This window comes from Drosophila teissieri, chromosome 3R (genome assembly GCF_016746235.2).
Source record: "Drosophila teissieri strain GT53w chromosome 3R, Prin_Dtei_1.1, whole genome shotgun sequence".
NCBI classification, from domain to species: domain Eukaryota; kingdom Metazoa; phylum Arthropoda; class Insecta; order Diptera; family Drosophilidae; genus Drosophila; species Drosophila teissieri.
In genome coordinates this window covers 9,836,098-9,862,523 of record NC_053032.1, presented here as the reverse complement: position 1 = coordinate 9,862,523, position 26,426 = coordinate 9,836,098, and the positions used below count along the sequence as shown (strand labels likewise).

The window sequence follows — 26,426 nt, the reverse complement described above, 5'->3', positions numbered from 1 at the left end:
AGAAGAAGTGTCATGAAATTTTAAAATATGTATGCCATTTATTTTTCTCCTTTTCCGGTTTTGTTTTATAAAGAGCTTCTTTATGGCTTCGCTGTTTTTCGTAATATTTGCTTGACTTGGCCTAAGCAAACAAAATATTTGTCTCTGCCTAATGAATTAAAATAAGAAGTGGGGAAGCCCAGAACGGACTTTCTCGATATGTGTTTTCATATTGTTCTTATAAGTGGAAAATATGGGGATGATCATCGTTAGATAACATTGTCATGGGATGTGAATAGAATTAGAAATATTAATTTCATTACAAAATATTAGAAATGACAAAAGCGTACAATTGGAATGTGAAATCGATTTGGTTCTAAGTTTACGGACTATATTATTCATGGGCCACCTTTATCAAGGAAATCTTTAATAAATCCCAATTTAAACGCCTTTAACCCTGGGATTTCGCTTTGTTAGGCGCAAACATGTGTTTCCAGCTGCTTTAATTACATTACACTGTACACTGCCGGCATTCTGCTGCGAGCCTCGTGCTACAATTTCCAAGATAAACAAATATAAAAATTTAATTAACAAAAATAACAACAAGCAGACGAGGGAGATGCCCGAGTATAAACACAGTTGGGAGGAAAGAGTCAGACTCACTTTCCTCGCACAAAACATGAAAGAAAAATTTTCATTAATTTAGTACAACAAAAACTAACCACAAAAGTGGTATCCGCAAGGTGGGTTGGGGTGGCAATAATAATAATCATAAAACTGTGGGCCATGCAGACACACAGGATCTCGACCAGAGGCGCAGACAAAAGGACACGAAAATATTCCTCTTCACGCACATGTTGATAAATTAGCAAGACGCAAAAAAGACGAAAAAGCTCTGGAAATGGGGGACTGAATGAAATATAAGAGGGCCTTGTTTGTCTCGCCTCGCTGGAAATTTACACAATTTCATCAAGGCAATTAATCGCCCAAGTGTCATAATGTCACTCCACCTAGCTCAAGTCTCTATCCGAGAATTAGGAACCGGAGGGTCGGGATGGAACTGAATGGATGTACTCGAACCACAGGACACGCACAAATGTTATTAATGTGTATTTTGCACTCGTACCTCACCGTCTTGAGAGCACTGAAAGAAATTTCCAGGAAGTACATTTTTAAAATAGGAATTCACTTGTTGACATATAGAGTATCTTTACATTAGTACTTAGAAACCACAAGAATGTACCCATGCATTAACTGTAATTATCCATGATATCTATAAAGTTATCAAGTTGCTGTGTATCCCACTCACTTTACTAATTACGCTGATGATAATGAAGTTTATCTAGCAGCCGCAACAAGCAGCGAAATGTGTGGGTATAGAAAAGAGCTAGCTTGGCCGGGATGGTTGGGGTCAAAGGACACCCCGGGACCCCGCGGGATACCCGGGACACCGACCACGGACACAATAACACTGCCAACAATATAGGAGGCAGCAAAGCCGCACGTTACCTGCAGGGATTAATTAAGCAAAGCGTATAATTTGAGACCCACCGCAGCAAAGCTAAAAACTTGTCCCTGTGTGTGTCCACGTGGTTTGTGCCTGTGGGCGAGTGCGCTTGTGGAGCTTTTGCTCATTATTCAAGTTCACTGTGGGCCAAATGCTATGAAAATGAAGGGGTTTCGGGGTATTAAAGTAGTTTCCAATTTATTTTGTATGGAATATCGTCCATTACTATGGCTCTAAAAAGGTAATATTCATCCACATTATTTAAGTTGCAACTTTTAGTTACATTCCGAGAAAATAAGGTACTACAGTTCGCCCCAGTTTGTAATCCTTGATTCTATATGGCTTTGTCTAATGGCTATTAAGTGGGTTATTAAGACACCTTAATAACATTCATCCTTTAAAAAACCCCCTTAATATATAATAATAACCAAGGTGAATTCATTTCCTTTGAACCCACAAACTACTGCGAGTTTAAGACCATTTAGAGACTTCTTCCTATTTCACACAACTGTTAATTCCCGGGGCCTAAGCCGTTTGCCAGGAAAACTTTATTTAAGTTTTGCCATTTATCACAAGTAAGCTGCAAATTATCCCGCCTAATTCCGTTGCATCCTTTTTTCCAGATCGGACTTGGAACACTTGCGCTCGGTTTTCATGGCGGTGGAGAACGGAGATCTCGGCATGCTGAAGTCGCTGGGAATCAAGGACTCGGAGTTGGGCGACGTGAAGTTCTTCTTGGAGAAGCTGGTCAACACCGGCTTCCTCGACTGAGTAGCGCCAGATCCGGCTTCTGGATTTTATTACGCACACGCACAGCCCATCAATCCTAATTTCTATTCGTATTTGGGCACGCCCTACGATAATTACAATTATTAAATGCGAATTACACCGACACACACGTACCTACACTCATCGTCCCCAACAATCCAGCCATGAATACCCCTCCATTTCAGCCAAAAGATATTTTCTCAAACTCTATTTTTGAGTATGATTTTGCTTTCCAAGACCCTTCTTATACGATTTTTTAGGTTCATTTATTTTCATTTTCCACACACTTTTATATAAAAACAAAAATCAAGCAACCAAAAACTAAAAAAAATTGCAAAACACCACGAAAAAGCTACAAAAAAATAAAGGCGCGAAGAGAAAATATACATACGCAAATAAACAAACAATTTCGATCACAAATCGGCTTCTATCGACCGAAAAGCAAATCGCTTTCTCCCAACTTTCTGCGCTCCTTCCTAGACTTTCTTTATGCGTTGCGGTTCTATCGCGAACTATGTTTATTTTGAGAAAATCTACGCGCAACTTCAGAACATTGCAGAAAAACTTCATAAGAACTAGAAAAATAAAATGTGGAAGCAGGATCGTTTGGCGAACCCCAAAAAGAGAACGAAAAAAACAATATAATTAAAAAAGAAAATTTATCAATGTTTATATATCGAACTTTTTCTGAAGCATATGTATGTATACAGATACCAAACATTTTTATTGATGTATATGTAAGTGTTTCAAGGCTTCTTAGATCCGTCACTAATGGTATTCACAACAAAAGTCCCTACGAACAATGTATGCAAAACCGAAACCGAGGCTATCAGTAAAGAACCTTCCAACCATTTTCTAACGTGCTACTCCAGTACACTTATGTATCTTCTTTCGATAAACGTCTATAAATTATATACTATAAACTATGGAATACTTCTTTAGTTCTAGTCGGTAAAAGTAGCGAAAGCCCTGCAGCTATTGTTGTTTCCAGTAGAAAAACTCTTTGATGTTTCAAATCAAATTAACTAATCAACTAACACACGTCGTTATAGAAACTAAAATCTCTATGTCGAGCTACTGTGCAGCAGTGAAATTATTGGTTTTGAGTTGCATAATTCACGGAACGTTTTGTGTGTCTAAATATATCGATGAGAGATCTCAAGCTACATACTCAAACCAAGAAATTATAAAGCCTAACCCTAATTTAAAAATAATACACACAACTTTACTCAATTTTCAGCATATATATATTTCTTAGAAGAAAAAAACAAAAGCAGCTGTAACCAATGTGCGATTCTCTGTTTTCAGGTCCAGTTTCGATTTGCCAAAGAACTAAAACTGACCCAAACAATTTGTAATATTTTCTGCGCAAATCCTGAAACTGGATCTCGAAATACAAAAACACATTACTACCTACCTAGTCTAAGAACTCTCGAATTCAAACATTCTTCAAATGGAGCACGGAATTGTTGACCAGATAGTGTGGCAAGTAACTAAAACGATTAGGAATCAGAGGAGAAATTGAGAACCCAATGTTAAAGGAAGATTCGTTAGATTAAACCGAAAAATAATGGAGTTATAGTACCTTGAATTAGCTGATAGGTCGTACAACAACTACAGCAAAAGTAAACTATAATTATTTATTGAAATAAAAGAAAATCAGAAAAAAAGAAAAAAACATTTTAACTACCTATATAGTCGTCTATTCAAAATATATTTACGAATATATACTATTCGAAAGAACTTAAAAAAGTCAAGAGTAATATTAAAAGAATAATAACGAAAAGAAACTGATCCATTGAACTATATATATATATATATATATATATTTACGTATATGAATAAAAGAGGATGTGAGAATATGCCCCATGTAAATAAAGAAGACAAACTACGAATTCCATAATCGATGCAAATGAAATGGAAACACAAAAAAGAAAACCAACAAAGTGATAATTTGTTTTTTGCGTTCCATCAAAACACCTTCGCCTGTAAATTTTAAATAATTTAAATATCTACAAAAATAAAAACCAAAAAAAAAAACATTTTTCTCTGTGAATATTTTTTAAAAATTTAATATACTATTACTATATACAAAACAGACATTTTCTAATTGTAAGCCACAGAACTTATATCGTATACATATCAGCAGAAATCCTGCGAAAGAAAAAACAAACTGTAAAAGTTAGAATTACACAAAAATCTATTAACACAAAATATATGCAACATATCAATTAAAAACATATCAAATATGAAGGCGAGAAGAAAGTTGAAATTAAATAACGTTAAGAATATTATATATAAATATATTTATTGCTAAACACACCAAAGACAATTTTACTCTTGATATTCAATTTTTCTTTTCTCTTCAGTTTTGGTTTGTCTTTTATTTCGAATTCCATTTTAAAAAATTGTTACTTGTTTCAGGGTTTTAATACCAAAACTGACCCATTGAACATTTAAAACGCTGAAACAATTTCACAATAGACAATCTTCGAAAAACAATTTTTTATCAAACAAGAAACATGCTTATTGAAATTTATTTAAAGTAATTTAGGTTACAAATTTAATTGAATACTTTTTATTTAGTTGCTAGACAATTTAGAAATAAACAAATCCACCTAAAGTCACAAGAAATAGTTGAAATATATTTGAATGAAACGAGTAAACGAAACATATCAGTCAGTTACTGAAAAATTGTAGCAAACCAAATACTCCAGCAACAAGAGAGAATTACTCTTCAAAAATCAAACAAAAAAATGCTATATAAAACTATACGCAATACCAAAACAAAATTAATGTTTGAATTAAATACAGTAAAATAGATCGAGTTTTATGAGAAACAACACCCTACAACACAATGGAGTCTATGTGTAAATGCATTATAATTAGAATTGCAAAAGAACATACAAACAGAGGCGAAACGAAATTTAAATAAAATTTTTAACATTCCAATGATGCTATTTCTTTGGTGTGCTGTTTTAAACAACAACCTATCAAACGAGTTTTCATTGATGAGAAGGGGGTTATGTACGGCGTATTGTAAATTTAAAGTTGTGTTAGAAAGCTACATGCTTATCTCCTTATTAATTAATAGTTAAAAATAATTACCAAGTACCAATTCGCGTTTTAAGATTCCTATCGCCGAATTTATTACCGACGTTATCACAGTTTTTTGAGGAATGGGAAATCTAAGAACATTTTTCTTTCACATTTCCCACCTCAAACCCTTACCAATTTAATGTACGGCTATCACTATAATGCATTAATTAATTGGAGGAATTTCAGGCAGTTGACAGTCGTAAGCTATCGCAGTCCAAGTTATACACTGGTGATAAGACTCTCGTATATCCCCTCTCCCACTTGCCCTCGCACCCATTAGGAACTCCCCTAATTACTTTCTCTGAGCAAGAGTGAGAGCGGAGATAGCACGCGCTCTCAGTGCAAATAAAAGCGTATGTTTTTATACCTGGTGTTCTTAGAGATTGTTCGGGTATAACCGACTATTTATTAATTATTATTAATAACATTCGTAATACTTGGTTTTTAGACAGGTTTAATTAAAGGAACACTTTAAAAAAGGAATGGTTCTCTTTGATTATTTGCTATCATGTAAGTACATACATATGCTTATTTTTTAAGTTAGGTAGCATAGAATAGATTGGGAATTGTATAGGGTATCTGGTGCTCGACAGGCTCGCTCTAAGACTTCCCACTTGCTATACTACTTGATATTCTAATCAGTCTGTAGATTTCTTTTGTTGTTTTTGATAGCCTTCGTAGTATTTGCTCTTGATTAGCTGAGAACACAGAACGGCGGTACCAAACTGTCGGCTCGCCTTAGTCGTGTTTAAATTGGAAGCGCATGCGGTTGTCGGTGCGCTCGGTTCTCGATCCTCCATAATCGGTGGCTCCGGGAGCCTTAAAGTCCCCACGACTAGCATTACTCTTAACTGCACTTAATGCAACCAGTGCCTTTCGCGAAAACTAGATTTCCAAACAAACTGAATACGCAGTGAATTTTCTATGCTGCCGAAGAGTATGCAATAGTGTAGCGTGTCTATCAGTGATTTAGTGAGCCAGTTTAATAATAAATAAAAATGCATGATCCCAGCGACTACGACTCGGTTTACAGCGAGGAGGACTTTCGGGACACAGTCCAAGGAGCTGAAACCCCTCCGCTCATGGACTACGAAGAATTCCGAGTGAAGACAATGGGTGAGTCTGCCTTCAGTTTTGGCCATGGCCAAATTCTTTCTCGCTTATCTGGTATTTGCTGTAGGCTTATGAAAGCGAACTTTTTTTTTGATATGCGACTCCTGATAAAATGCCAGCCACTGCGGGAAATCGTTTGCATATAGAAAACAAAACTAAATAGAATTAGGAGCGTCGGTGGAAATTTTTCTAGATCTTAGTTTGGATATATGTATCTTAAGGTGTTTTGTAATCAAAACAAATTCACAATCAATTAATTTTTTAATTGTTTCATTGCTGAAGTCGATCCAACCGTAACACATATGTATGTCTTCGTACTGATGATCTTAAGTATGCAGGACTTCAACTTTTATATATTATAAAGAATGTATTTCTTAGTTAGCTTAAGATTTAGAAAAAAATAAAAATGAGATATTTTAGCAATTTAATGAGCACAAAATTAGTTAATTGGGATTATAAAGTTATCCCGCCTCTCCTACTTCTTGCCAGCTTGGGACTTTTTTTCGCTCAGCTTGGGCACCAGTTTCAGACGAATCATTTCCTCGAGGAGCGAGGAGCCCAGGTGGCAGGGATTGGCGGTCATGCGAACTCCCGCCTTCTCCAAGGCAGCCACCTTGTCCTTGGCCGCTCCTTTACCACCCGAAATGATGGCACCGGCGTGACCCATTCGGCGACCCGGTGGAGCAGTCTGGCCTGCGATGAAGCCAACCACTGGCTTGGCCTCGCAGCCTGTGTTCTTCTCCTTGAGGAAATCGGCGGCCTCTTCCTCGGCGGATCCACCAATCTCTCCAATCATGACAATGCCCTTGATCTCCTTGTCGGACAGAAGTACTTTGAGGGCGTCTATGAAACTGGTTCCGTTGAAGGGATCTCCGCCGAGGCCAATGCAAAGTGCCTGACCCAATCCCACGTTGGTGGTCTGGTGGACGGACTCGTAGGTCAGAGTTCCTGAACGCGAGACTATGCCCACCACTCCTCGCTTGTGAATATGTCCCGGCATTATTCCGATTTTGCACTGATCCGGGGAGATGATTCCCGGGCAGTTGGGTCCCAGCAGGCGGGATTTTTCCTGGCAATTAAGCATCTGCGATATCCTCACCATATCCGCCTGGGGAATACCCTCGGTGATGGCCACAATCAGGCCTATTTCACTCTCGATGGCCGAGCAAATTCCCTCGGCAGCCGATGGAGGTGGTATAAAGATCACCGTGGCATCTGGCTTCACCTTCTCGGCAGCTTCTGCCACCGATTTGAAAACCGGCTTACCCAGATGCTCCGTTCCGCCCTTTTTGGGATTCACACCGCCAACTATATTGGTTCCGTACTTCATGGACTCCTCCGAGTGGAAAGTGGCCTGCTTGCCGGTGAATCCCTGCACTAGAACCTTTGTTTGCTTGTTGATCTTCAGGTTGCAAATCGTTTTGCTATAGTCCGCTTTGCCACGCCTCAAAATTTGGGGCGTAATCGCCCGCAGGAGCACCTTGCTTCCTCGATTTAGGGACATTTTATGGAATTATGACTTGGATGTCTGGTGGATTTGTTTTGGGCCGAAAAATTGTTATAATTTTTGGGGCCTGATTTGGAATAGAGTTCTTTCCGAAACTATTAACCGTATGACAGGCTTCAACTGTAAAATTATTGGGGAGGTTTGCAATCAGGCTTGCTATGTTTTTAATGGTTTTGTAATAAAATGGAAAATTCTTAGTTGGTAATTTCCGCACATGCATTCATTTAAAGTGATATTCTTTGAAGTTTTGACCAATAATCCGTTACAGGTGGTAAGTGTTAAAAATGCCCAAATTCAGTTGCTTTGACTTTGAGATCCTATAACTCCTATATTAAAATTGGGAAAAAATTATCTGGCCCACTGTGCTCAGCCCTTCAATTAATTCCGATTCGATTTTAATTGAAATCCAATAGGAGCTCTGCCTTTATCTCTTTTTCTCTCTTTCCCTCTCTGAGCGCGCGAAACAGCTGGACTGAAACACGCGCTTTGGCTAGTTGGGCTGCAACCCGTTCCAATAAGATCATCGTTCACAGAGAGAGAAAAAGAATAGGTATGTTTCCATACAAATTTACGATCGCGTTTCAGATCGCTTTTTGACTTCGGAGTGCAAAGACTTGAAACGCGTCGGAAAAACGACATGAGGTTACAAGTTTTTTTCTGCGCGCTGTCGTTTTAAGCCGAGAAGAAAAAGTAACAAAAGAAGCAGCATAGGAAAATTAAAATTGGCTGCAAGTGCGTGTATTGAAAGTTTAATAACCAAGAAAAGTTAGTTAATTAAAAAAGGCACAGAAAGTGGTTACCAAAAATAAAAAGATAATGGGAAAGAGCGAAAAAAGCGAAAAAAGCTGACGCAAGTTCAAGGTGTAGAATTTGTGCGCGTGTGTGAGTGTGCCACAAGTTGTTTGTGAAAAAGTGGAGAAATAATAAAAAATCCGAAGGAATTTCCGCAGCAAAGTGCATGAAATCGCATTTGGTGTGCCAAACTTAAGGTTTTGCCTTGTGTTTTAATGGGTTTCTAGAGGCTTTAACTCTTTTTTTCCAACAAACACACACATACACACATTCTTGATTCTTTGACTCACAATTACCCGCGATAGCAACAACAAAAGTGTTGTCTGTTCCACTTGCCACACGTCCCATTTCTGGTTTTCGCTTTTATGCCGCCTGTTCCGGCCATTGCCAGCGTTCCCCGTTAACCGGTGTTTGCTTTTTGAAGAGCGTGAGAGCGGAGAGAGAGATAAAGAAAGAGACTGAGAAATTTGATAAAGAAAATGGGAAAAAGTAAATAAAACAATCAAATTTGGTAAACAACGCGGCTTGTTAAACACAAAAACTCATTAAAAGCAGAGGAAAACCTAACGGTAGTTTCGTGACTCCTGCTCACTTCCTCTCTCTCTTCGCCATGCTTTCTTCTGTTCATTTTGCCGTTGCGCTTGCGCAAAATATATTTGTTTCTTAGTGGGAAAGTCAACACAAGCTCTAATAAGAAAACAAACAAGTCAGGTGTCACCTTTAAAATTCGACATTCTGCAATTGTGATTTTAGGTCTTGGTAGAATTCTTGGCACACCTTCGATTTCTAGAAATTAACGCGAAATATTACGAAACAAAATGGTGCGAAAGTGGTAAAAAACGAAATGCGGCGATATCAGTTGTCATTCCACGAAGCATATCAATCAAACCGAAATAAACAACCCGATTTGTGTCCATGTGATTCAACGATTTTAAGATTCGATTCGATACGACCTTGAAAAGCATAGGTTTTATGTTGGTGATTTTAACTTTTATCGAGACGAAACCGATTCGCTACTGGGATTAGGCGAACTAAGGATTATACGACTATGGAACCCGGAATTTTAATTGGTAAGATAGTGGATATATGTACATATACACATATGTATGTACATATATACTTAAAAAGGAAAGCACTTTTATAGGATATCTATTATACACTTTGTTTGATTGCCCTTGATGCAAATTTGTACAATTTTTACAAATAGTTTAGCCTATAGTTTATTCAAATTTACCAAGTGTAGTCTTAAGTTTATTTACAATTTTCTTTATACATTTTTAACTCGGTTGGGTAATTGTTATGTAAATATAACTTTGCATATATCACATAGCTGAAAAGTTAAGCCAAAAAGTCGTTCAAAAGTATTCTGTATGCATTTATTCCCACACATGTTCAGAGATAATTACAAAAAACTCCACAGATGATCCAACTGCACCCCTCCTCAAAAATTAACCCCATTGGGGGAAGAGCAATTATTTCGAGGGCTCAGAACTCGTGCCCCCATTTCACATCTCTGAAATAATTTCCATGCTTTCTTCGCTCGCAAGAGCGACTTAAAAACGGAGACAAACAGACGACCACATGTTGCTGGTAGTCAGAGAAACATATGCAATCACTGGGAGAAATTGGCCTGATCTACAGAAATGTCCCAGCAAAAATTAATTTGAATTTCCAAAGTATTGGTAATATCATGGTTATCTGGTAGTCAGAGAAACATATGCAATCACTGGGAGAAATTGGCCTGATCTACAGAAAATGTCCCAGCTAAAATTAATTTGAATTTCCAAAGTATTAGTAATATCATGGTTCGATTAATATTTCGAATGTAGGAAGTCAGCGTGTTAAAGTACATTTTTCCCAATCCTGATACAAGTCAAACTAAGATGTTTTCTCCAAGTGTCCAGGAACAACAACAAACTGCTGGCACACACCCCACTCAGAACCACAGATATATCGCTTTTACTCATTTGGTTAAGCATTTAATGATCAGGCGAATGCAAAGTCGGCCGAGTTCCGGGGACGGAGACGGGGCAGGGGCGGGTGCCGGGGACTGGCGGAAAAAGCGAGTGGGGAGCAGAGGGCGTGGCTCGGTCTATAGACGGCGGTTGCCAACCCTCCACCGCCAAATGCTCTGCGTAACCCGCGCCCAGCTAATGAGCACCCAACCGCCGGGGAGGGGGTGGAAAATCGGGGGAGGGGGCTCCACTCGGGTGTAATTGAGACTCGGTTTGGATACGAACCGCACCAATTTGTGCGAGAAATCTAATGTGTGTGGGTTTCTATAAAAGCCGGCGGCGAAAATACTGAGGGTATATTGTACTTATTACAAATAATAAATGTTAGGCAGACTTTTAATATTTGTGGAACTGAAATAGGCTGGTTTAACTTCAAACCTAAAATCGATCATGTGAATTTTATAAATAAGCAACTATTTCAACCATTTCTTGTTGATTTACCCCAACAGGTAATTGAAATGAAATAACAAAGACTTATATTTCTATATTCACTTTAGAAGAAGAAAAATCTACATGCCTCAGAGTAAAGTATTCCACAGTTTTCGAAATCCAATTTCGGGCTTGGATGGCATTAGGCGTATCGTATCCATGACTGTCGCTGGTTTGTCTGCGGCTTAAAACCTGCAAAGCCACCAGTTCGGATCGAAATCCACTCGACCAGCTGGGCTTGGAATGCGACAAAGTGCGCATTTGCATTTGGCCACATGTGTCAGTTTTATTTGGTTTTTTGAATTTGTTGTTGTATTTTAGCTTGGAATTGCTTTCTGGGATCTGGAGCACACATTTCCAACACCTATGCAAGTCTTTCCGAGTAACACAGACACGGAGTCAAAAAAGCGCACGCCCGTAAAAAATTACTCCAACTACAGTTTGCAATTTGTTATTCCTGCTTTTTTGCTCTTTTTTTGCTTAATGGGTTTCCATTTGTTTATTGCTTGATTGGATTTTGAAGCAAAGTTGGGGGTATAAGGCGTTTATCTGGTAGGTGGAATCTGTGGAAGAGTTTGAGGTTTCAAGGGGCTGAACAAGTTGATTTGCAGTTTCAAGGCTAATGTAACTTGTCTTTATGTATTACCTTTTATTTAAGATACATCGTTATGTACAATTTAAATGTGATAAAAATGATATGGTAAACTATCTAGAAGTTATAAATAATTAGAGCATATGAAACCAAGTGCGAAGACTTTGTCTGAAACGTTTTTCAAGAATAATTAGGTACGATAAAAACTCCACTTAAGTAACTGAAATTCCTCAAATAGAGAATGCCTATCTGAAATGGATCTCGCTGTTCTCAAGCGCGAAAGAGCGCAAATAATTTCCCATTCAATTATTGTTTAGGCAATCAATCTATACGCCCCACAAAATAGCAGCCACGCCCCATGCGATCTTGAGTCTGCAACTGCCCACCCGCTGAAAATCGAATAATAAATTCAATTCATAACTCAAACTGTCTTATCATTGATCGATGTTGCGTGCCACTGAAGAATCGGGGGAACAATCGCTGATGTACACGTATAGCTGGGTATATTTTATGAAAAGAGAAAGGGCGCGAGAGGTTTGTTCAGTTGGATAAGTACATATATGTATAATATATCCAGCATACATATGTATAGTGCGCGTGTGCATGCATTGATATGTCAAAATGGTAAACGATCAGTTGCAGTCGATGATTTTTAACGCCTCAACGGGTTTAAGCCGGGTGTAAACGATGGGAATTGTTGGTGAAAGGAGGGTGAAGGGGTTACCCAACTTTTGGTCAAGTAAGTTGGCCAGCATTTCACTCGCAATCGATCTCTGCCTTTTTTTCTGTTTTTGTTTCTGCATTGATTTGCTTTTCGATTTTTACCTTATTGGTTGGGAAAACTTTCTAATTAGCTAGCGTCCGTCCGTCCGTCCGTCTCAACCCGATATTGTTATTGTTAATGCCAGCGCGGGTAAGCAATGGCAAAATATTGATTAAAGCCGGTCGACAGTTTGTGCCATGTTTATTTTTAGTTGGTTGTAGTACGTACATACATACGTACATTGTTTGTCTACAGCGACGACTTTTCGTTTTTCGAGGTGCTTGTCTAGTGTTTACAGTCCGCCTCGAGTGCACCTGAGCAGACGGTGCGTTTCGCAACTGTAAGTCGCTGGAAGTGGTGAGTCTTATGCTTACCGCATAATCTAAACTTATCAATGGATATGACAGCCAGCCAGTTGATTGAATTCAATTCAAATACTGTTAAGCTTGATAACGAATAAGGTCACATGGCGTCAGAGATAAATATTATTAAATAATAATCAAGTTCAATGATTGAACTGTGTCAGCATTAAAGAAGTTAATAAGTTATTGAATTCATCTGTAAAACAGATTTGTAAAATATGTTTCAAGTGCAGTTTCAGCCAAAAATATTCTTTTAGACCCACTTTGGAATTACAAGTATAAGTATCTGAATTCGTATAGTGAAGTTTATATATTTATATGCGACACTTTTGTACGTCTTGAATCTCAGCTTCTTAAAAAAACTTTCTTTAAACAAGTACTGGAGGTTACAAATTGTTAGAACATTTGTGTGGCATCGGTCAGTTAAGCTCTCTTTAAACGTAATTGCGGGATGCGTGAATTGTGTATCCAATGGCAAATAAATAAATCCTCAAGCCCATAACTGATAAACAAACATTTTGCGCGAGTGCCTATCGCGGTCCATCGGTCAGGGAATTCAATTAAAAAGCCTTCAGGAACAAGAACAACAAACAGCCGCACATAATTGACATGAATTACAAACTATCTGTATTTCCCACGCGAGAGTGTGTATATACGTCCTGCCATTATGTGTCCAATAATTTCCACTAGCGAATCGCCATATATACATAAGTAAATAGCACATGACTCGATTGCTGCCAATTCTCACGCTTTCAAGGGCGGGGAAAGTTGGGTATATACAGATACTTAAACCCATATCAATTATGCCGGGACCAAGAGCCACAGGCTCTTCAGCTCACATAATGTTCATAAAAATAACAACGAAGCCATCTCGTTTTGAAGTAGCGAAAGTGCCAGGAAAGGAGCAAATACAGGAGCGAGGACCAAGTGCTCAAAGCAATTGGATCGGCATTTAAGTAAAGTGAGCTTTAATAAGCCCTGGGAAAAACAGGCCGTGAGGTGAAGTAAAACGAGTACCTGCAACCATTTTAAATAACAATAAAAGTTCCCTAAGGCGAACGTTGCTGCTCATACGATACATTCACAAGAACTACAAAGTGAAAAGTAAATGAACTTAAAAGAACTTTCAAATTTGGTAAATTTGAATAAAGGAAAATGCTTTGCAAACTTTTGCACAAAACTTCGTTAAATTTCGGGGTGAAATGTGAATTTTTTGTAGAACAGTTCTTACAAAAGTTGGGATAATTCTAAATTTAATTAAGTACACACTTGGAAATAATAACACCGTTCCAAATTTTGGACTTGTACTCTGTAAACACAATTTATAAGTCGAGTTCCTCAAATATCATATACCTAAGGAAGGCCTAGGATATTGGCCTGACAATTAATATATGTTATACAAATATGTACATTTTATAGTCAGAAACAGTTCCTTATACCGGTTACATACTTCTCACTTATGTAGTACACTTGATCTAACTCTAAGTGTATTAAAATACAAACACAACATTGGTTGTTTTTTAGTATTCATCTGCAGATACGTCTTCAAACATCTTTAAATCTATTAGCAAATCTGTTCTTCCATGACGGTGTAAATATTTTTAAAGCACTGAGGCCGACTTAAGAACCAGTTTAAGCTCTAAACAATAATCACCACAGGGAATTGAGAAATTTGTCAACCAAAGTGATTATGATCATGATGGTGATGGTGATGATGACGTTGCTGCTTGACTTGCAATTAATGTATGAATGAATGAATTTCGCGATAAGTAAATTCAATTATCCGTAACACTAATGAATGCGTAAAATTTAAGCAGCGAACGGCAGCCAAACCGGTGGCGGTTAAGTGATTTTGTAATCAATTTTCAAGCACCGTCAGATGGAAAGACAGACAATCGCGAAAGCGAACAGTCAGCAAGTGAGCCAAAAAAATAAAAACTTAATAAGGCGTTGAGCGATTTTAGTGTGGGCCGTTTGGCTAAGATATGACTAAATAATTTCATAAATATTTATAGATAAGTGACGGCCAGTGTCCAAAGCGTTGTGTGAGTGGGTAACGAATTAGGCCTACAGGAAAAAAGAGAAACGGGATTAGGAAAATATCGAGTTATTTTCAACACATTCGGAAAATGTGCCTTTAGGATTGATATATAGCTTAATTTATTTAAGGTTATAATATAAAGTTGATTGAAATTCGGGCTTTGAGAAAGTGTACAATTTTCAATAGAATACAAATTTTAATAAGAAAATGTTACCTATTATCTACGCTGGGACCTTATAAGGTCATTATGTACATATGATTATAATTATCTATGTTAAATTAAAAAATCGTGTATTTAAAATGTGTATTTAATATTAATTTTTTTATATAACTGCACTAAACCGTTTACCTTAATAACTGGTTTAATATGCACCATGACACCATTGCAGCCAGCAGAAACATAATTATTTAAATTTTTGAACTTTGCGTAATTAACGCCCGTAAACAATCCGGCCATCCGGCTATAACCGACGGAAGTGTTGGAAAAATAGAAGTGTTGACCGAAACGCGCGAAAACAAAAACAACTTCGAACAGCGAAATAATATGAGCAACAAAATGGAATTAAAACTTCCGCTTGCAGTTCGGTATCTAAAAAACAGCTACAAAAGTTGAGGAGGCGGACATTGCGAGTGGGAAATGGGGGTGATGTTGGGGGTATCGTAGACATGACCAGGTTTTGTTATTTTTCGTGTTGTTGGGTCTCCCACATTGATAAAGCCTTTGAAAAGAAACTCGCTCTTAAAGTGTCGGACATGCTGGTGTCTGCTAGCGGCATTTTCTTGCTGGAAACGGGTTTTCCCAGGCTTTTTCCCTGCTTCGACATTCCTCTCTACCATTTGCACACACAAACATATATTTACTGCGGACTTTTTGGGCCATTGAAAATGCACTTCGGTTCATTCTAATTTATGCGGGCTAAAGGTGGTCCAAATGTTTGCTCGAATGATGCATTTAACTTCGAGTTTCAGGGCTTAAATTGTGACTTCATTGGGAGTGAATGCTTAAAGAACCTGTAAACAGGCCGTCGAAGGGGCGAAAAATATATAAATGAATAGAGTGATTAGCGCCATGTGATAAACTTGTTATTTAGTGGTTGGTTGAAAGTGAAAAGGGATATATTTGTATTTATTTTGTCTGATACAACTTGATGACTCAATATATGATGACTTAATGTATTTTTTGATTGCTTACACGGTCAAAAGCATCAAAAGATTATATTTTCTGTGGAAACTAACGACAAGCAATTTTGACCGTATCTAAAAATAACATAAGTAATTCTTCGCTCCCCAATTTGCTGAACTATTTCTATGAAAAAGTTTGCCAATCAACCGATTGAATAAAACATTTTGCACTTGAAATTACAAATTGGTTTCCCTTCAATTCCGCCAAAACTCAATTTGCGCACATAACAATGACGCAAAAGCTGTTAAAATAAAATATGTACATATATACATATGTTTTGCTGAAAAAACGCCAAATACAAGCCAATTCAAAAAATTAAGCGCAAAGCTCTAGAGAGTATAGTACGAACTCAACCTCCAATCGAAATGCATGTCACATGCAATGAAATGTCGTAAGAAGTCACGTTCCCAGCCATACAGAAGTTGCCGGTAATCGAACTCAGCTCAATGGCAGAGATACAAACAAGTACCTCGAAATTGATCGAAAATTTGTAGCTGCCAATGGAATTTCAGTCTGCCAATGGAATTTTAGATCTTTAGACTTTTCTCAATTCTCTCAATTTCCCATATGGCCTGTAAAACCAAGTAATTACATGGCCTCCCTTCAGCGCGTAAAGAAAGCTGCAATTTCTATTATAAAGTCATGACAACAGAACTTCATCCAACCGTGGGGAGATTATAGAAAATTTCGTGAGTGCGGGGATTGGCTCTGAAATAAAGTGCACTGAACCAGAGAAAGAAGTCAATTCCTTCAAATATTTTACTTATTTAATTCATTTTGCTTGCATCATTCAGGTTTTTAAGCCAATTGTAAGCCCACCGCAACCTTTCAAATTGAATACTTACATTTTTCATTGATATGTCCCAGAACTAAGTTTCTTTGTCGAGATTCAGAAATGAATTGACACATAAATACCCTTTAAAATTCGAGTGAGCTGCTCAAGCTCTTATATGTAAATCACATACCAATATGAAAGTACATTCAAATTCCCCTTGAAAGTACTATCCCACCCATTTGAGTGTTCAGCCGAGCGGAACGCTTGCCCCTTAATTTTCCACCCAAATGCGTTACGTATTGTTTGCCTGTATAAAAATAAGAGTAAGTGTATGTCTTTGTGTATGTACGTGGTGTTCCCCTCATTTGGAGACTGATAAGAGGCAGAAACTATTGCGTGGCTTATCAATTTCGTGGCCATACACGAGAGTTCCTTCACCTCGTCCAACTTGCCTGACACACATGCCGGGAAAACAAATAAATATTTGCTCAATGGCGCTACAGTTAGTGCCATATTGGTATGCTCCGATGCGTGCTGGTGTGCTGTTGCTGTCTGTTGACCCACAATAAATGAGGGATCGAGGCACTCATATGCCGGCACAAGCCAAACGGGCTTCCAATAATAAACAAACCGCGTGAAGTTGAGGGCAGACTAGTTCCCAATCCCACTCCATCGTCTTTAGTTTGCTTGTTTACATATATAATTTTTGTTTTCATTTCATTCGATGCGGGTCACGCTTTGCCAGAATAATACCAATATGCCATGAAAAATGATTCGGAGAAGATTACAATGAGCTAGGTCGAAACGCGGAAGAACTTTCCTTAAACCGAAAGGGTGAATTACTAATAAATTCTAATTAAGTAATTAGAAATGAGTCCAGAGAAGTTTGTATGGCTTAGTCGGAAAGTAAATCAAATTTGTATTTTACCGATATATTTATTTCACTGTATTCCCCATAATAATTATAAGTAATAATCAGTTATGGGCCGTCATTACAATAATTAAGCCGCAAAGGTAATGGGAAACTCCGCAGCACCACAAATTTTAAAAGTGAGCTCTCAAATAGCCATTTTAATTGAATCAAGTTTTTCTATTTCTGCCCAATCACTTTATTGCTCATAAATTTGTCTACTGTGACCACCGCTCCCCAAATTGCGAACTTCACTTGATATTTCAAGTCCAATAACCGGCTTTCAGCGGACTGTCAATAAATCAACGAAATTGTTCCACAAACTTTTCACACTCCATGTAGCAACTTTCGTACAGCGTTTAAAAACATTTCAACACACAATGGAGCTGCCGAAAGAATAATGCCATAATCTAACTTTATATCATGACAGGAGTCGGGGGAAAAAAGAATCGCGTAACAGACAAAATGACTGGCAATCGATATTTTTCGCTTAACGGCTTACACATCAAACCATTTTGCTCGGCTCCTCTCGATTTACATATCGGACCGGGCTCACAAACAAAAAGCTATAAAATTTCAATTTATTGCTTTATAATTGAAGGCAATAAATGTTTGTAAGAGCAGCAGCTTTGTGGGCGTTTGCGGGTGCGAACCAAAAGGTGGGGGCTTGTGGTGTACCAGACGAACAGAGAAAGACAAACTGTAATGACATCAGTACGTCATTCAGACAGTTCCATTGATCCATTGAACGCAATTCCATTGAATTGAATTCGAGTCAGCACACAATATTTCTGTTATGCTTGGTTTTTCAATTTCAATTTGCAATAAATTTGCCTCGAAACTTTACTAGATTGAAAATAATCGGCAGGGGGCAGAGATGGAAAATAATGGGGGGAAAACCTAATACAGAAATCGACAAAAAATGTGAATTGCAAATTTCGTTGATTGTTTTGTATTCCAAGGTTATTGTTGGCTGCCTTTTGTCATAAATATTTGAAATAAATTGTGCTTCGCATGCTCATATTGATTTAGCTTTGCAGAGTTGTATAAACATCATAATTATGTCATATTTCAAAATGTATAAATAAGCAGTTAATTAAATAGCACTATCATTAGAAAAGCAGGAATGTTTACTATTAATCGAGCCATTTGTCAAATAAAGAAACCATCTCTTCAGCAATCTACATTCAAAATTTCATTAAACTCTGCACAACTTAAGACAAAATATTCCCCTTCATAAAGTCGGTAGAAAAGTTTTTAAAAACTTTCCAGAAAGAAAAGCCATAAATATCATTTGACTGTTAGTTGCTTTATGTTTCACCAATGAATTCAGTTGAATTGTTTTGCTTCCCATTGAAAGAAGACCAAACAGTCAATAAAAACAACCAATGAATCTAATGTAGGCAAGCCGAAAGTTATATACCCTTGCAGTATTTATATCTTTCAAGCACTTTTTGATCAGAACAACGAAATTACATTTTTTTCTATACGTTTTTCGATTATTCCAGTGTACTTATATACATATGTATATACTTATTTGCAATTGAAAGATTTTTGGGAAAATTGTATGCAGATAACTTTAGAACGGACAGCAGACATGGCTATATCGAGTCGCCTGTTGATCATGAACATATACATATATTTAGTCATTAATGCCTATTTCACTGAAAACGTCTGACTGCAATGATTTACCCTATGCAAGGGTATAACAAGTCTCAACAACAACAGTAGCGGTAGACAAGACTTTGGATCAACCAGCTATGAAAGAGTTTTTCCGGGGAAACAATTTGCAAACAACTTTGGCAAAACAAACAGCACAACAAACTATGCTGCCTAATAACAGACACTGGGCCAACTGTTGGTCGGCGGATTGGTATTATGGATAAGAGGGAATGGGTCATCAGCACATATCCAGAAATACTCTTCCGGGTAAACAAAAAAGAAATGCTAAAACTGCACTTCCAATTTGAACTCGAGGGGATTTTGAGAGGGGAGTCCAAAGAAATTGCAGTAATTGACACTGAGAATGTGGCTGCCGTTCGGAGTTGGCAAATGTTGATGGCTGCGATGATGCTGCTGTGCAAAGCTGATGATGTAGCAGTTATCTATAGAGTAGCACAATATATGTACTTGCCACAGACCAGGGGCGCACAAGAAAGGGGTTAGCATAAAAAGTAAAATAAACGGAATGGCGTTTAGTACACTAAAGTGAGACATTTTCTATTGGCACTACCCATTTTTTAATCACGTTGGAATCACTTGACATTGGTTAAATTTTTCATTATTCAAGGTTTCTAGACTCAGTTATGTTAGGGATGCCCCAACATTTATTGTATTGTATAATGTAAAAAAGTGTCAGAAAGTATGCCTTTAAATGATTTCCATCCCGAATATAGGAGTAATTTAGCAGAAAGACGATTATCCCATTTCCACTGCATACTTTTAGACATATTTATGATAAGTGATATTTGTGAGTTTTGGGTCAGCCCTTCTCTACTTCACATTTTAAATAGTTTCGTATACATTCTTAGACATCAATTAAATACAAATCCTGATTCTAGGTCTCAGCTTATTTTATGATGAATTTAATTTAGGAATACACCCATTTACGATACGCCTCTGTCTTTTCGGCATAGCCACTTTCAAATGTAGCAGTTCAATTTGCTTTGGCCCAGCCCCGACACTTGAGAGAGTGTGTAGTTAATGAATGCAAAGAGTCTAAGGCTCAATTAATGAAATTTCATTTAATTACCAGCGGGTGGCAGTCGAAATTGGCTGGAGATGGAGACAAGTTGTCCCTCGGAGAATTCCCAGGGAATTCGCCATCTCTGTTGAATGACTGGCGGCAATCGTACGTGCGGCATCGTCAAGGACCATTAGAACTAGGCTCAGTTTGGCTGAGTCCTGCGCCTCGGTGCCCATTTTACAGTTGGCCTCATTTGTGGGTCACATGCAACAGTTTGGCCCAACCAGGCGGTAGCATCGTGACTTGCCACATCGATCAATATTGTGTGCTGCGTTTGAACTGCTCGGCAATTAGTCTTCGGGGAGAAGGCTCTGGCTCTAGCTGTCCTTCATTTATATGGCAATTAAATTCCGCACTGAGAGCGGGTGCGGCTATGTCTTGAGTGCCTCCTTGTGTCTTTGCCGCAGGCCTGCTATCCCTATTTGCCACACCGAATCAGATGAGATGAGTTATGTCCTCCAAAATGGAGGTCCATGTTTGTGCGAGAGTGTTTCTCTTTGAATTGGTAATGAGATGTTTAAGTTGGCAATTGAAGTTCCAAGCAGTTGAATACAAAACAGGACTGGTTTTCCTAGCATATAATATAAATCATAAGATGCCTTGCGAAATGGTTGCTATAAATTTTAAAGATTTATTACAGTTTTGTACAAATAACGCGAAAGGTTTTCCCAAATGAAATATTTTTTAAATGAAAGCTATAGTAATAAACAATGCTGCTCTCTTAAGTAAGACAAGTACGATTTTTAGATATTGGGTAAATTGAAGGCACTTGATAAATTATTTTCGGATCACTTAAAACTGAAACTTACACATCTTTATGAACTTGAAACCCGCTGCTTAGTGTGTTACACATGCATAGTAAGTTGTAATTAGCTTAAGTCGCCACACACTTTGAGTTTTGCCTCTTCACCGCGTCGAAAACCGATTAGAACAAGTTAATTATAGTAATCTGCTCAGAAAGTTGCTCAGAGCGTGACATAGTTGAGCTTGCTGTGCATTCCGTGAGTTGTCTAGTTTTCCAAAGGCCAGTTCACCTGTCAACTTGCATGTAATGTAGAAAAAGCGAGTCAAATCAAGTCCAGTATTGCAGTAATTACTCACCGCCGAAAAGAACAAAAATCGATCACTAATTACACGCAAGCGTCTGCCAATTCATATTATTGTCTGCCCAAGTCAGCCATCAATCAGAGACTTCTTTCAAGCAATTCTTTCAAGCAGCGATGCAAATCGCTTTCAACCAGAATGAGCTGCGGTTTCGCACAAAACTGACAAATGACGCACTCGAGAAGGTGGTATATCATAGTCATGCACGTCGAGAAAATTGTATTTATTTGATGAGAAATAGATTTACACAACCTTGAATCAATTACAAGAATGTTAAATTGTTTTCCAATTGAGACTTTTAATTCTTATGTTTTTTGATACATGCTTTATATTTATATTCATTGAACCATTTTAGAGGCTCATCATCTAAAGCTTAAAGAACCACGCAAAAAATGCGAGAAATCTAAGACTAGGTCAAATTCGCGATGCGGATATCTTAAATCTTTCACTCTGTTAGCGATAAAAAGGAAATAGTTTTGAGATTCTTTTCTGTGTACTCCGTACTTAAATGGTGACTGACTCTCGACTCTCAGCGATCGAGTTGGAAACCTGCAAGCGACGTCTCCGCTAATTGATTTTGAGCGAGTGATTTGGCACGTTTGGCTGCAGTTCATTAGCAGAGTTGGACTGCACTGAGTTGCGTTTTTGGGTTGGGCCCTTGCGATAGACAAGACTCGAGTCTGAATTCCGACTTGGCGGTCCAAAGACTCTTTTGGGTTGGGTCTGGCGGCGATGCCGATGGCAACGGCGACGGCGATGGCCTACAATCTAGCACTGAAGCCGGCCGACTTGGCTCGAGGTTAACTAAAGAAAGTTGGCAACTATTTTGGCACTAATGGATCTAACCATTTCTCCGCAATTTTTCCATGTTTTTTCCTGCTCTAGATGAAAGACAGCACATACAGAAGAAAACATTCACAAAATGGATCAATTCACACCTTATCGATACCCAGTGCACACCAGTGAAGGATTTGTTCTTGGATTTGCGGGACGGACATCGATTGCTGGCCCTGCTGAGCACCCTGACTCACACAAACCTGGTCAGTATATTTCTCTAGTGATTAATGGTTCAAAAATGTGGTTCGGTGCCGTACCTATAAGTAAAATCTGTTCTCATTTGAAACTGATGTGCCGAATTAAGGGTACAGATGTAAAATATATTAGAATTTGCACAGTTCATAATCATATGTCTTCAATCCCTTTAGAAACCCGAAAAAGGTCGCATGCGAGTGCACCACATCAACAATCTGAACAAGGTGATTACCGTGATCCAGCAGCATGGTGTCAAGTTGGTGAACATCTCCAGCGATGACATAGTGGGTGGCAATGCCAAGTTGACCCTAGGCCTCATTTGGCTGATAGCGCTGGAGTTCAATGGCCAGCATCTAGTCAAGAGTCATTCGAGCAACGGGGTAGAGAAGTCCCTATTGGCCTGGGCCCGTCAGTATACGGAAGCTCATGGTCTGCAGCTAAATGATTTCTCCAGTTCGTGGTCCGATGGAAGAGCCTTCCTCATGATACTGGATGCCCATGTGGAGGAGTTGAATCTGCAGGCGGCTTTGCAGCAACATGCTCTGAAAAGACTGCACTTGGCTTTCGATTTGGCACATAGTCACTTTAAGATCGAAAAACTGCTGGACGCCGAGGATGTGCACACCCACAAGCCAGATAACAAGTCGATACAGATGTATGTGATGTGCCTTTACCACGCGATGGAATCCATGAGGACGAGGCAGCAGGAGCAGGAGCAGGAGCAGGATGAGGGTCAGGATCAGGATCCGGGCAGAGTGCCCTGCACCAGCATCACGGACTTGGATGAGGTGCCTCTGGACAATGACCAAACCAGCTTGGGGCTCTATACTTCAGACAGTGCTGGTAGCATGGAGCAGCGATCTTCCGGGGAGCTGAAGACCCACTCAATGCGCCCCTTGAGCACGGCTACCAATGCCAGTGTGGAGATCAGTGGCTATCAGTCTGCTCTCGAGGCGGTACTCACCCTCCTACTGGAAGATGAACAGCTGCTCTCACAGAACTTGCCGGATCCCCAGGATTTTCAGACTGCCAAGCTGCAGTTTCACGAAAACGAAGGCTTTATGCTGAAGCTCACCGAACATCAGGAGTATGTGGGAGAAGCTCTGGAGGAGGGTAGCAACCTCATCAACGAGTCCCAGAAGGCAGGAGCTGGATTGAGTCATGAGGATCAAAACGAAGTGAGGCAACAAATGGTGTTGCTCAACGAACGTTGGGAAACCCTGAGATTGCGCGCTTTAGATGTTCAAGCCAAAATTCTAATGAGACTGGCCGAGTTTCAGAAGCAAAAACTCGAACAGCTTCGCCAGTTTCTGACCAGTGTTGAAGATCGCATATCCCATATGAGTGACTTAGGACCTACCCTAGAGGAAGCTGAAAAGCAGCTATTGGAAGCTCAAAAACTCAAAGCAGATCTAAGTGAACAGCAGGAATTGGTGGATAGTCTGAGCAGTATGGTGGTTATTGTGAACGACACCTCTGGCAACTTCAATGATCTTGAAGATCGCTTGAGTGCCTTGGGGGAGAGATGGTCGCATGTGGTCAAGTGGAGTGATCTGCGATCCGAAAAACTGCAGCAGTACAAATGTATTTCCAGATGGCTGGATGCCCGCGAGCAGGATCTCAAGCTCATGGAGAGTAGGGATGTCACAGATGTGGGCGGCATAACCCAGCGTATTAATGAGCTTAACTATTGTGCCAAGGATCTGCTGGAACTGCAGAGATATCTGATAGATCTGCGACAAATGGTGGCTGCCACCTTGCAGGACGGTGATGACAAGGGCGAACGGGTACTCATCCAATTAGAGAGCTACGAAGATCGTTTAGATGCCTTAAAGCAGATTGTTGAAGTGCAAACGGTGCGAATCGAAACCAAGGGCTTTAACTTTGGACGAGATCGTGCTAGCTATGATGACAGTAGGGTTGTGCGTCCTGAAGGATGGGTGGATTACCAGATGATCATTCGCTTCGGTGAAGAGGATTGTCGGGAAGACGACGAGGAGCATAATTTGGCCAGCAAAAAGCGCAAGCTTAGGAACGCTGACAATTTCAATGCCCTCGAGAATCACATCATGGAGCACTTCGGCTATGTCCAGGAAGTGGAGCAAAAGCTACAGCAGTTACAGAGACAAAGTCTGCGGCAACAGTGTGAACTACTCAAGGAACTTCAGGCGGAAAATAGCCGACGTTACGGTACTCTGCCCGAGCTTAAGAAACTCTACGAAGTCTGTGAGCTGGAGGAACCGTCGAGGAACCTTCTCCTGGAAGAAACACACATCAAGCAGCTGGAGCAAAGATACGCGACCTTGTCTCAAAAACTAGCAAGCCAACAGAGCGAAAGCAATACGCTGTTGGCCAAAGAAAAGTATTACAATAGTCTGACAGGATTTAAATTAGTTTTAGCTGACTCCAGAGATTGGTATAAGCAACACGCTGGTTCAGCCAGTGGCAACGAGCTAGAACAGCGTTTGAGCCACATGGAATCCCTGGCATCGGAGATTTCAGAGGCCAAGACAGCCACCGAAGAGCTGGATGATAATCTAATAGAATGGAAGCAGGACTTCGGGCTGTTCTACGATAGTTGGCATGACATGAAGCAGGCTCTGCAGGCCCTAATTCAACAGAGAGGCGGAGAAAGTCTTTCCAGGCAGTTGAAACAAATCCAAGATTTTGTAACCAAAGTGTCTAATCAAAAGGTCCGCGTTTCCAATCTGGATGTCATGCAAAAGCAGCAGCATTTGCTGAACCAATTGGTAGATGAACTAGAGTCCCTTCGGCTAACTTATGATAGTATACCGAAGCACCTGATTGGCGAAGAACTACAAACCACTTGGAACCGACTTCCCGAACAGCTAAATGAGCGTGTGATCAAGCAAACCACAGCTATAGAAAACCTTAATCACTTTGCTGCGGAGTATAATGCCATTATTGCCGTGTTGCGCACTGCAGCCGATTCCAAGTTGAATGGAAGTGACGGTGGTAGCAGTCAAGATCTTCGCAAACTGGAGATCGATGTGATAAGCGCTCGAAATTTCAGCGAAATTCTGATCAAGGAGGCGGAACCAGCCCAAAAGGAATCGCTACAATCGCAGATTAGGGCTCTCAATACCTTGTACGACCAAGTGGAACAGGTTCATCGGGAGAAGAAGCAACAGCAGACGGTGCTGCAGTCCCAGATCGATCTCATCCAGCTGAGGCTCAAGAAAACTGATCAGTGGCTAACTGACCTGGAGAGTAATACACCCAAATCGGGAATTAGCGATATAGGAAACTCCAACGAGTTGTTCCAGAGCAAGAGTCGCTTTCAAACTCTTAAGGAAACCTGCGAAAAGGAAACCACCCAGTTCAGGGATCTCAACGAACGCGGTGGTGAATTGCTCCTCCAAATGGATGAGCTTCCGGACCAGGATAGGGAGTCCCGATATGGATCGCTGGCCAAGCAATTCACACGCATCAATGCCAGATGGACGGAGGTCACCGAGCTGGTTTATGCGAAGACAGCTCTACTCGAGCACATCTCAACGCAGCTGGGGGAGTTCAAGAAGTTCATGGTTAGCGAGACGGGTTACCTGGACAAGTTGGAAAACAAGATACGCAACACGCCAGAGAATGCAGCCGACGCAGAGGAGATCATGGAGGAACTTGATGTAAGTTTCTCGACACACACTCTTTCATATATCTTTCATCATATTGCATGCTAACGCCCGTCACT

General features: G+C 39.5%; 3 protein-coding genes across 16 annotated transcripts in view; 2 read left to right on the top strand and 1 right to left on the bottom strand.

The window, feature by feature from the left end:
- Window positions 1–5,216, top strand: part of LOC122622215 (IDLSRF-like peptide) — a 35,497-nt gene extending 30,281 nt beyond the window's left edge. Inside the window, exon 4 of the mRNA XM_043800494.1 lies at window positions 2,110–5,216. Coding sequence (XP_043656429.1) covers window positions 2,110–2,257 — 148 coding nt within the window. The 3' untranslated portion in view covers window positions 2,258–5,216. The remainder of the gene's footprint in view (window positions 1–2,109) is intronic.
- A 925-nt stretch (window positions 5,217–6,141) lies between these two features.
- The window catches only part of LOC122622207 (dystrophin), a 136,199-nt gene continuing 115,914 nt past the window's right edge, over window positions 6,142–26,426 (top strand). For 3 of the 14 annotated variants that reach the window (XM_043800473.1, XM_043800472.1, XM_043800469.1), the window contains exons 1-3: window positions 6,145–6,469; window positions 22,571–22,725; window positions 22,891–26,361. In XM_043800473.1, the coding sequence (XP_043656408.1) occupies window positions 6,352–6,469; window positions 22,571–22,725; window positions 22,891–26,361 (3,744 nt within the window). In that variant the 5' untranslated portion in view covers window positions 6,145–6,351. Of the gene's footprint in view, window positions 6,470–8,581; window positions 8,739–9,518; window positions 9,836–22,426; window positions 22,485–22,570; window positions 22,726–22,890; window positions 26,362–26,426 lie in introns of those variants that run through there. The other 11 variants (XM_043800474.1, XM_043800470.1, XM_043800477.1 and 8 more) reach the window with 9 other exon arrangements.
- On the bottom strand, window positions 6,874–8,103 carry LOC122622213 (succinate--CoA ligase [ADP/GDP-forming] subunit alpha, mitochondrial). Its single transcript, XM_043800491.1, has one exon. It carries the CDS (start codon window positions 7,968–7,970, stop codon window positions 6,942–6,944), a length of 1,029 nt encoding a protein of 342 aa, XP_043656426.1. The 5' UTR covers window positions 7,971–8,103; the 3' UTR covers window positions 6,874–6,941.